Raw genomic sequence first — 12,307 nt, 5'->3', positions numbered from 1 at the left:
GTCAATGATTATATGACAGCAAAAAATGGCCAAAATACGCAGTAAATTTACAGGAGATCCTGTGTTGTTCTAACAGTTACTCATCTGAGTAGATTGATCCAGTTCCCGAATATTCTGCACACAAAACATTTCAGGATATTTGTGCTTTGAAATGAAAATACTCACTGTATTCATCATGACAGGGAACATGATGACCATCAGAGGATTGGCCAGCATTAAAAATGTATCATGTTTAATTTTTCTAACTGTAGTGATTTAAGGTACTGCCTTGCTATTTCTCCAATTCTCTTTAAACTGTAGTCTGTCCCTCTTATTATGCTGAAATAAGTCAGGATATTTTGTACCACTATGATCACTGATGTGTAGGATATATACTGGTCTGTGTGTATAATAGCATGGCTCCTTTTGCAGGCTGAACAGCTGTAATCTCACAAAGAAATGCTGTGAGGTGCTGGCTTCAGCTCTCAGATCAAACTCCTCACCCCTGAGAGAGCTGGACCTGAGTGACAATGACTTGCAGGGTTCAGGAGTGAAGCTGCTCTCTGCTGGACTGGGGGATTCACACTGTAAACTGGAGATACTGAGGTCAGTATTACTGGGTATTCTACACTGTAAACTGTAATTCTCGAAGTAGCCACATGGGAAATATGAAATTAGTCACATTTAAGTTAGTGATGTAGTTTCTGTCACCATACTTTGTGTGACGGACAGCCAAGAGCCAGAATTTCACAGAATGTTCGGACTCTGTGCCCGTAAGTAGAAGGTCACTGGTTCAGATCTCCTGGCCGGCAGAGTGATGTCATCGCTGGGCCCTTGAGCAAATCCCTTAATGCCAATAAGTACAGGGGTGCTGGATGCTGGCTGACCCTGTGCTGTGACCCCAAACTTCCTCTCACCTGTGTGTGTCTGTGTGTCTCATGGAGTAGAATGGGAGGTGAAAAGACAATTTCCCCATGGAGATGAATGAAGTATCACTGTTCATAAATATTTCTTTTAAATGAATGTTCCTTTTAAAAGCATATCTGAAAGGATTGGTAGTCCTGCAATCAGGGTTTGGTGATTTCATAAGTTCCCAGGTAGAGAAATACAGAAAATAATGATTTCACTCACAGGATCAGGAATTCGGGTGACATTTAAAAAAAATAAACTTCTCTAGACATCATTCAAATCCCACATACACACACACACCCACACACACACACACACACACACACACACACACACATATATTCCAGGAAGGAACCAAACCTGACACCCTAGATGGTCGGCTGCAGTGCTGATCACTGAGTCACAGCGCTGCTCAGAGCTTTATGGAAATACTTATGCAGATATTAATGGTTCCCAGGGTAACTGTCCCTTTAAGGAACCGAACCCGACACCCTACATGTTTGGCTGTAGTGCTGATCACTAAGTCACAGCGCTGCTCTGAGCTTTGTGGAAATACTTTTGCAGATATTAAAGAGTCTCAGGGTACAGAACATTATTGGGAATATGGTCTGTATGACTTATGAAAATGTATAGTTTGAATAAAACTATAGGCTTTTAACCCATGATAGACTTACCCACTGTGAATGATTATATGACAGCAAAAAATGGCCAAAATACGCAGTAAATTTACAGGAGATCCTGTGTTGTTCCAACAGTTACTCATCTGAGTAGATTGATCCAGTTCTCGAATATTCTGCACACAAAACCTTTTAGGATATTTGTTCTTTTAAATGAAAATACTCACTGTATTCATCATGACAGGCAACATGATGACCATCAGAGGATTGGCCAGCATTAAAAATGTATCATGTTTAATTTCTCTAACTGTAGTGATTTTCTCTCTGGCTCTCAGCGGAGGCGGTCGCACTTCTCTCCCTCTCCCTCCCCTTATCTTCCCTGCTTCGCTCCTCTCGTCTCGTCTAGTCTACTGTCTTATACTTGAAGAGACTCTCTCTGCTCTGCTCTCCAAACTACGAGAAATTATGGATTTGATCAGTTGGTCTCTCAACGCAATTGACACCATCTTCTCAACGAGAAGCCTGGGTTCGGGGGAACCTAACTGTCCAGCGGGAACGTACGCGGCTGGCTACACGATGGACGGATGGGAGCGGTGGAGGGTCGTGTGCCTGGCAGCTCTTTCCGTGGAGGACATTGAAGACATCTACCTATTCGGAACTATGATTACAGGTATTATGCTGATTGGATTAGGCATTGCCCTGGTTCATCAAAATTGAAGAAGACCGTGACAGCCTCTCAAAGCCCCACTAGGCTGGCCGGAATGATTGATGGAGTGGGCAGAGCTGTTAGCACTCAGACTGTGAAACTGGATAACATCATGGAGAAGCTCACAGCTTTGCAAAACTTATTGGATGGCGGAGACCAGCGTGGACATTAGAGGAGCTGGAAATTACAGCTTCTCGCACGGAAACCCAAACAACCTTATTCTATCAAGCTTCTGGCTCCCCTTAATCAGCACTGGCCTTGGCCAAGGCTGCTGCTGAACAAAAAGCTCCCCCGGAAGAACAGGCAGTGAGACTCTCTTGCATTCCTCTCCCCCAATCCCAAGGACTTGCACCCTCCCCCCATCCAACGCCTTCGCCGCTTCATACCCCCAGCGTGAACAGGCGGGTCTGTGACCAGCGCCTCCATGGCTGCAGGACCGGATGGCTGTTTGTCTATGCTGGACTACCTCCACCTCCCCATTCCCTCACCCGTTGCGAGTCGTGTCTTTTCATGTTGTACGATGTAGTGATCATGTGCTTATGTTGCTGAGGTGTTTTCTCCTCCTCTCTCCTCATGTCATCCTGTTTCTCTTTTTCTCTCCTCCCCTGTCTCCCGGCCGGTCTACCCCCTACTGTGATGTTGTATATGTAAGGTCGGGCGATGGCCTGCTTTTCGCTGGTACTTGTGACTAGTGACATGGTATATTGCAACAGCAATAAAGGGTTTGAATCAAATCAAAATCAAATCAAATTTAAGGTACTGCCTTGCTATGTCTCCAGTTCTCTTTGAACTGTAGTCTGTCCCTCTTCTTATGCTGAAATAAGTCTGGATGTTTTGTATCACTATGACCACTGATGTGTAGGATATATACCGGTCTGTGTGTATAATAACAGGGCTCCATTTGCAGGCTGAACCGCTGTAATCTCACAGAGAAATGCTGTGAGATGCTGGCTTCAGCTCTCAGATCAAACTCCTCACACCTGAGAGAGCTGGACCTGAGTGACAATGAACTGCAGGATTCAGGAGTGAAGCTGCTCTCTGCTGGACTGGGGGATTCACACTGTAATCTGGAGATACTGAGGTCAGTATTACTGGGGATTCCATACTGTAAACTGGGGGTACTGTGGTCAGTATTACTGGGTATTCTATACTGTAAACTGGAGATACTTAGGTCAGTATTACTGGGTTTTTCACATTGTAACCTGGAGATACTGAGGTCAGTATTACTGGGTCTTCCACATTTTAAACTGGAGATACTTAGGTCAGTATTACTGGGTATTCTACACTGTAAACTGGGGGTACTGAGGTTATTCATATTTGTCAGGTCAAATAGTAAACTTGTCTTTCACAATGACACTGCAACTGGCACACAGGTTAAACCACAGGCCACTGATATTTGACAGTACAACTGAGATAGTATTACACACTGTAAATGGGAGATTCTGAGGTCAGTATTACTCAGTATTCAATACTGTAAACTGCAATTAGTGAAATATTTATTAAACCAGATATATTTGCTTAGAAGTAGTACTTTTAATTGTGAGATGATATTATTTATTGGGGTGTTTTTGTCTGTCTCTCTGCAGGCTGTCAGGCTGTAGAGTCACAGAAGAAGGCTGTTCTTCCCTGGCTTCAGCTCTGAAGTCAAACCCCTCACACCTGAGAGAGCTGGACCTGAGCTACAATCACCCAGGAGACTCAGGAGTGAAGCTGCTCTCTGCTGGACTGGGGGATTCACACTGTAAACTGGAGCAGCTGAAGTGAGTACAGAGTGTTTGCCTGACACGCTACAGATACTTATGCATGTATGTGAAGAAGAGGCACCAATAAATAAATGGATACAGCAGGACTATGTTATGGTTTAATGGTTAGGGAAGCGCATTTGTAATTGAAAGATTGCTGGATGGAATCCCTGACCAGCAAGACACCACTTAGTTTCCCTAAGCAAGGTGCCGCCCCCAAGCACTGCTCCCTGGGTGCTGAATTAGCTGCCCCCTGCTGTGTCAACAATAACCACTGAATTAAATTCATAAATTTAAACTTATTAAATTCTAATTCTAAAACTGTAAATTCTGCTTCTCCTATAGTGTGGACCACAGTGGAGAGTGCAGGACCAGACCAGGCGTACAGAAATGTAAGTGTGTTTGCATGTTTTTATCAATAATACCATTAATACAATTAATATGATTGTACTCACACAGTTGTTGTGATCGTGTGGCTTTTTACACTGTGTGTAGTTGGATTTCCATGTTTGTATTCAGTTGAGTTTCTCTGTGTGACAGTTTAGACAGAATCCAAATGGAAAAAACAAAACAGACAAAACATCCAGCCATCACCGTAACTGCTTAATCCCAACTGGGGTCACAGGGGGGACCAGAGCCTATCCAGGAACAAGGGGGGCAGGCGGGAACCAACCCTGCACAGGTGCAAACACACCACAGGGCGCACCCGCGCACACACACAATTTGGCCTTGCAAATCAGCCTGGCCTGCACACTTTGGGACCGTTGGAGGAAACCCACACGAACACGGCAGAGCGTGTGAACTCCACACAGAAAGGACACAGGACCAAACCCAGGACCTTCTTCCCATGAGGCAGCAGCACTAACCACTGTGCCGCCCACAGACAAATGAATTATTATTAATTCATTAATCTATTTTTTGTACAAACAAATACTTTATAGGTGCTTATATCGTCCTTGTGTGGGAGTGTAACAGGGTTAAAATATGTTCTGATATCGTTCTGTGTCTTTGATTTCACAAAGAAATCCTTTTCATTTGTTCATCATGCACATGCGGTGAGTTTATTTTTATCTTTTGGAGATTCGTTAGTTTTGTCCTAAGATGGCACCTGTAGTCTTCCCTAAACCAGGAGAATGGTCTGGCTGCAGAACACTGGGCATCTCCAGTAGGACAACCTCCACTGTGGGACCAGGAGTCACATGACCTCCACTCCTGGGCTGGACATGACATTATATAAACTTCAGAAACAGAGCCGAAGGATTGGATAGAGATGTTATTATTATTAATTATTGTAGTATTCTTATAATCATTTGTATAACTATATATGTACATGTATACATGTGCCTGTATAATGTTAAACATTAATGCAACATTCTATATATAATTTTAGCATATAAGTAATACTGATAAATCATAATAATGTATTATAATAATATAGGATAGGATATTATTATTATCTCCACTAGGATAATATCGTACCACCCTGTATGACGTAGGATATACCACCACTAGGGGGCGCGGAATCACATGACTCCACAATAGCTGTGAAGATGACGTCAGGGAAACATCTGGAATAGCTTTAATAATCCAGCCTACTGAGTTCTCTTTAGTAGCGTCGTGTCCGGGCAGGAGTGGAGTTTCCGGCCCCACAGTAGAGACCCTCCTGGCGGAGTGTGCAGCCAGATGTAATCAGTTCATGCTCCTTACCTCTCTCTTCTAAACCGGCGCCGATGCCGGACTCTCAGTCTGCGGGCAGCGCTGCTGTGAAGAGGCGTGCGGTTCGAAGGAAGGTTATATTTTAAATTATACTATGGGACCGTTGAATGCTTGAATCTGATTGGCTGACGAACGTTCTGAGGTGTGCAATTATTTTCAGGGAAACGCACGGCGAACGTAGTTCCAGGCAGCTCTCTTGACCGCATTACAGTTCCATTTCACTTCGCATAGTTAACTGTAATAATATTGCAATAAATAGAAAAATGCAGCGAACGAATAAATAATTAAATGAATAAATATACATGCACAAGCTTTTCTGTCTCATTACTGCAATCACACGTCCTTGCACACGCACACTACGGTTACACACACACAAAAACGTGTTGTCAGCGCTGCCCTGACGATTTTATCAGTTAGCCTAGTGTAGCAACTTAAAGGCTACACATGACATTTCTCACTAGCGAGGTAATAACAGCGCTGCATCTTAAAGCAGACTTACAGTTTAGAGACGGTGCTTCAGAACGCTGTTGAGGGACACACAAAGGTAGCCTAATTCATACCAGCTCTCTCTCTCTCTCTCTCTGTTTCTCTTTCTCTGTGTCTCTCGCTCTCTTTCTAATAACTTCATTATTAACTGCATTAGTCTGCTATCAACGGCTCAAGCCTCCATTGCCAGCTTTAAAATGACGTTTTGGAACTAGCAAAAGAGTCCTTGTTTGAGATGCGGAAGAAATAATCCTACTCACAATAGTGATTTAAGTAGAAAAACCGGACGAATCCCTTGAAATATATCATCTGATCGATGTCTTGAGGTGTAGCAACCGTAGTATAAGCGGAATAATTGACTCCGGACTGTTGAAATATTAGAAAAATAATGCACCACCTCGGGTGTGCATTATTTTTCTAATAATTCAACGGCCTGTCGTCAATTATTCCTTACGTAAAGACAATGACGTTTAGTATTAATATCTGGTGCCGTTTTGTGGTAAATATGCTTGTGATGAATATGTCTGATGAATGTCGCCGCTTTGTAATTTTATTTACCGTAATTACGCTGTTAGTTTAGCTCTCGCCGCATTTTGGCTGCTCTTACCGCCGGCGTCGCGCGCCGTCCGACATTTCCTGAGCTATTTCATAAACTTCGGTTCCCGCTTCGTTCGGGGAAGCTGCGCTGTTTTTATATTGTACAGAAACATAAAGTACAGGCGGCCTGGTGGTATTAATAATTCTTCCTCCTGCCTACAGACTCCTGCCAGCTGACGCTGGACCCCAACACAGCAAGCAGACACCTATATCTGTCAGGGGGGAACAGGAAGGTGACACATGTGGGGGGGGCAGAGCAGCCATATCCTGATCATCCAGAGAGATTTGATCACTGGCCCCAAGTTCTGTGCAAAGAGAGTCTGACTGGCCGCTGTTACTGGGAGGCTGAGTGGGATGGAGATGGAGCCCGGATAGGAGTCACTTATAAAGGGATCAGGAGGAAAGGAGAGTGGGACTGTCTGCTTGGAGACAATGACAAGTCATGGTGTCTGTTCTGTTATCCTGGCAGTTACTCTGTCTGTCACAATGATAAACTAACGCTCATACCCATACGGCCCTCAGGCTCCCGCAGAGTAGGAGTGTATCTGGACTGGGGGGCTGGTGCTCTGTCCTTCTACAGAGTCTCCTCTGATGGACTGACCCCCCTGTACAGATTCACCTGCTCATTCACTGAGCCCCTCTATCCAGGGTTTAGGGTTGATATAAAGTCCTCAGTGTCACTGTGACGTGATGCTGGTTCTCCTGGCAAAAAGGTCAAATCTCTGCTTTTTAACCTTTATAATCCTTTTTACTCTGAAATGTATGCTTGACAAAAATAAGTTTTTCTCTCTGACTAAAATATAACTAAATATAATCCTGATGGGGGGGGGGGCTTTCCCCCTCCCCTGTATATGTACATTTTATATATTTACGCCTATTTACTGTATTTCCTCCCTGTACAATGACAATAAAGGCTTTCTGTTCTGTCCTATTAATGTCCTGCTTCAGCGTCACCCAAAGCATAACTGAGTAACATAATGAAACCACAGTCTGGTGGATTAAGTTAAATTCACTTTATTGTTGCAGCTGAACATAACCAACACAATGACACTCAATCAATGTATATAATAACCATTTAACAAAAAACTTTAAATTATATTCTGTTACTGCCCTGGTTCACTGGATTAAAGTAAATAAAATTATTAAGTAATTTAAATTAGTTTTATGAAATAGCTATTTAAAGGAATAATTAAGAGTAATATTTAGCTACTATTTAGCTAAGAGTAATATGTAGCTACTGTGTGTGTGTGTGTGTGTGTCTGTGTGTGTTTGTGTGTGTGTGTGTACACGTGCTCTAACGGCGCTGTGTGTGTGTGTACGCGCGCTCTAACGGCGCAGTGTGTGTGTATGTGTGTGTGTGTACGCGCGCTCTAACGGCGCAGTGTGTGTGTATGTGTGTGTGTACGCACCCTCTAACAGCGCTGTGTGTGTGTGTACGCGCGCTCTAATGGCGCTGTGTGTGTGTGTACGCGCGCTCTAACGGCGCTGTTTGTGTGTGTGTGTACGCGCGCTCTAACGGCGCTGTGTGTGTTTGTGTGTACGCGCGCTCTAACGGCGCTGTGTGTGTTTGTGTGTGTGTGTGTGTGTGTGTACGCGCGCTCTAACGGCACTGTGTGTGTTTGTGTGTACGCGCGCTCTAACGGCGCTGTGTGTGTTTGTGTGTGTGTGTGTACGCGTGCTCTAACGGCGCTGTGTGTGTGTGTGTATGCGCGCTCTAATGGCGCTGTGTGTGTGTGTGTGTGTACGCGCGCTCTAACGGCGCTGTGTGTGTGTGTGTGTACGCGCGCTCTAACGGCGCTGTGTGTGTTTGTGTGTGTGTGTGTACGCGCGCTCTAACGGCGCAGTGTGTGTGTATGTGTGTGTGTACGCGCGCTCTAACGGCGCAGTGTGTGTGTATGTGTGTGTGTACGCACCCTCTAACAGCGCTGTGTGTGTGTGTACGCGCGCTCTAATGGCGCTGTGTGTGTGTGTGTGTGTACGCGCGCTCTAACGGCGCTGTGTGTGTGTGTGTGTACGCGCGCTCTAATGGCACTGTGTGTGTGTGTGTGTACGCGCGCTCTAACGGTGCTGTGTGTGTATGTGTGTGTGTGTGTGTACGCGCGCTCTAACGGTGCTGTGTGTGTATGTGTGTGTGTGTACGCGCGCTCTAACAGCGCTATGTATGTGTTTGTGTGTGTGTGTGCACATGCGCTCTAACAGGGTGCTGTGATTGTGTGTGTGTGTGTATGTATGTGTGTTAGATTGGCACCACTTAGAAATAGGGGTGACTTAACCCGTGTCGTGAATTATATATACCTACATTGTGTCGCTATACAGTGACAGAGATCAATCAATTAAATTTATTTATAAAGCACATTCCGTTGACCAGAGTGTTGTACAAGTATAGGAAACAAGTTAGTTGATACTATACAGTGAGCATTAATAAAATAAAATACCACAGGACACAAATCCATCCATCCATCCATTTTCCAAACCGCTTGTCCTACTGGGTCGCGGGGGGTCCGGAGCCTATCCCGGAAGCGATGGGCACGAGGCAGAGAATAACCCAGGATGGGAGGCCAGCCCATCGCAGGGCACACTCACACACCATTCACTCTCACACGCACACGCACACCTACGGGCAATTTAGCAACTCCAATTAGCCTCAGCATGTTTTTGGACTGTGGGGGGAAACCGGAATACCCAGAGGAAACCCCACGACCACATGGGGAGAACATGCAAACTCCACACACATGTGACCCAGGCAGAAATTCGAACCCGGGTCCCAGAGGTGTGAGGCAACAGAGCTAACCACTGCACCACCCCAGAACACAAATCAATTAAATAAAATAAAAATAATAATAATAATAGTAATAAATAAGATTAGATTATAAGCCATCTTAACAAAATCAAGCAAATAAAACGCACATGAAATCAGATGGTTTTAAGCAGGGTTTTGAAATGATTAACATTCTGGGCTGTTCCACAAACTGGGGGCAACTACTGCAAAGGCTCTGTCACCTCTGGCTTTGAGCTTTGTTCTGGGGATTGTAGGGAATCCACTTGCAGAGTCTCCGCAGTTTCAGCAAAGTGATGGTTTATTGAACAGTAAAAATAATACAATGTAATACAGTGTAGAGAGACACACCGGGTACTGAAAGGCATCTCAGATACCAATTGAAGACAGTTCTTCACCCCCCTTTATACCCCAAAAAGCCCTCCCCACCAAGGTGTTGTGTGTAGGTGTTGTGAGTGAATTTACATATAAAGAGTGACCCCCTGGAGTGTGAGGATCCTGAGACAGGGACGGGACAGGACAGGGTGGAGACTTTTATGATCATTGTAATGACATTCTTATCACCTTATCTTATCCTTATCACCCTAGTGGTGCCAACTGGAACCCCCATTCTCTCCCTGGCTTCCCCCATGATCATAAATTCCTATTATTGTCTGTATTCAAATGATCAACCAAGAACCTTGGGGCATCTTTACTACTTTTCCTTACATAATCCCCCCTTAAACCTTGAGCCTCAGTGCAAGAGCAGTGAGAGGTTTACCCAGAGCACAGTACGAGCATCATACTGATCAGTGGTCAACATACGAGGGGTGGATAGGGGAGGTCGTAGCGGTGTGGTTGTCTGTCTCCATAACCTACACCCTACTTTGCGTTATGCACACTTTCCTCTCCACGTATCCATGGTCCCTTTTCCGCTGTTCCCTTAGGAATCTGAGATAGCCCATCAAGGCCACACCCACCAGCAGCACCACGACACCTGCAGTGATCACTGCTTTGAACAGTACATCCCAGTACATGTCCTGGTAGTTCTCATTCAGCGTCGACATTCCATTGATATAGTTACTGACCTGCTCTGTCAGTTCCTTCTCACGCTCATGCATTTTAAGCAGCTGAACCTCCAGTTGCTGCTCAACCTCTTGGAGGTCTTGAATCCTGTTTGTTTCAGGCAAAGGTTCAGGCTGGAGGAATTCTGCCTAAGGGTCGTCTAAGTAAAGGTCAATCCTATTCTTGGTATAGAACAATTTTCTGCCTCCAGTGTTCATTAGGTAGATCACCTGAATGCAGAAAGCATTGCTCGGTGTTCTGCACTGTAAATTGGTTGTGGTTAAACTGTTGTTAATTGCATTAATGCAATAGGTGTTGTTACCAATGAACCTGATGTCCACATACTGTAGCTTCACCATTTCTGTGGAGATCACACAGTGTGCATCAATACTGTTCATCCACCCACAACCTAGACCTGGATCACCTGAGCACATTATTATATACCTACCAATATTGCAACCCTCTAAACTTTCTATTGCTAACATTGCTATTCCATCCTGTACTGTCATCCCATGGTCTCTATGTACTTTAGTCAAAGTGTGGTGTATTTTATCCATGTTGATCATGTTATAAGTTTTACGGTACACATCCTTATCATGGTAGATGGGTATAGCCATAGCAAATGCTATCGTCTGGGTTGTGTGGTTCTACGATAATACTTCTGAAATAGCATTCCTGACTACAGGTAGTTTGCATTACATTGTTTATATATGTGTAGGGTGTAGGAACAGTGATTATTCCGTTGACTGGCATGGGCCACATCCTGGGACACCGTTCCTCGCACCTTTGTTCCCGATTCATTCCCCACCCCAGCTTACAATTACATTTGAAGTTCCCAATTGTATTGATGCAAATTTGGTTGAGACCACAAGGTGGCTTACTTCCTCTGCACTCATCAATGTCCTCACAACTACTAACTCCGTTTCCCATGAGTCCTGCAGAGCGGTGGTATTGGTCTTGTCCAAGGGAAGTCTTCGAACATGTGAAATTTGCATGGCATGTCACGTTGTAGTCATTGAACCGAAGGTATGCTGTCTGTTGTCATGTACCATACATCTGCTTGCTGTGTCGCTGCAGTCCGCAAGTGCAAAGCATGTCATGAGTAGGAAGGACCAGATGAGCCCCCCTTGATCGTTTCTCCTCTGTGTCATGGCTTGATGCGATGGAAACCTGAAAAACATCAAGTGCAGCATTTATTCTTATGTCAGGTTAACATCTTGGATTTTTATACAATTTGCATTGGTCAGCATGGAACCGTCTGTATACTGGTTCTTTCCTCCCTTTCAGTTTAAGCTTGAGATTGCCCTCCCCACAGGTGTCCACAATTTCATGTGGTCCTGTCCAATTTGCATCCCAAGGCCCTTTCTGGAGGTAATTCTTGACCAATACCTGCTCCCCTATTTCCTGCTATCCTAATTTGTGGATGCTGGGTTCTACAGCATCATCCCATCGTTTGTTGTTTCCCTGGTGGGCTACTCCCATATTGTGCGTGGCAAACAGTAGTTTGATTGGTGTGTGTGGGGTTTGGACTTCTAACTCATTGAATCCCACTATGTGCTCTGTGACCTCTAATGCCCAGTGTACTCCTAATAAATGTTTAGTACACCTGTCAAACCCTCTCTCCACTGGTGTCAGCATTCTAGAAAAGTACCCAACTGGCCTCTGTTGGTAGTGTACTTCCTGGAGCAGAACTGCTGATAACGCCTGTTCAGTAGCTGCCACCTGAATTGCAAAA

The 12,307-nt window shown here is 44.7% G+C and overlaps 1 protein-coding gene across 1 annotated transcript; it reads left to right on the top strand.

The window, feature by feature from the left end:
- The first annotated feature begins 3,069 nt into the window (after positions 1–3,069).
- LOC125727367 (NACHT, LRR and PYD domains-containing protein 12-like) lies at positions 3,070–7,386 on the top strand. Its single transcript, XM_049004037.1, has 5 exons — positions 3,070–3,292; positions 3,798–3,971; positions 4,299–4,345; positions 6,915–7,228; positions 7,366–7,386. The coding sequence occupies exons 1-5, from the start codon at positions 3,156–3,158 to the stop codon at positions 7,384–7,386; spliced, it is 693 nt and encodes a 230-aa protein (XP_048859994.1). The 5' UTR covers positions 3,070–3,155.
- Positions 7,387–12,307: the final 4,921 nt, after the last annotated feature.

Source organism: Brienomyrus brachyistius, unplaced genomic scaffold (assembly GCF_023856365.1).
Source record: "Brienomyrus brachyistius isolate T26 unplaced genomic scaffold, BBRACH_0.4 scaffold95, whole genome shotgun sequence".
Classification (NCBI taxonomy): domain Eukaryota; kingdom Metazoa; phylum Chordata; class Actinopteri; order Osteoglossiformes; family Mormyridae; genus Brienomyrus; species Brienomyrus brachyistius.
Note: the sequence above shows the minus strand (reverse complement) of the source record. Positions and strands in the feature narration are given on the sequence as shown.

Excerpts from the sequence above, each read along its gene's own strand:
- LOC125727367 (XM_049004037.1), top strand. The coding sequence starts at position 3,156 with ATGCTGGCTTCAGCTCTCAGATCAAACTCCTCACACCTGAGAGAGCTG. Across the intron at positions 3,293-3,797 it reads TGTAATCTGGAGATACTGAG|GCTGTCAGGCTGTAGAGTCA; the intron begins GTCAGTATTACT and ends GTCTCTCTGCAG. Across the intron at positions 7,229-7,365 it reads GTTATCCTGGCAGTTACTCT|ATTCACCTGCTCATTCACTG; the intron begins GTCTGTCACAAT and ends CCCCCTGTACAG.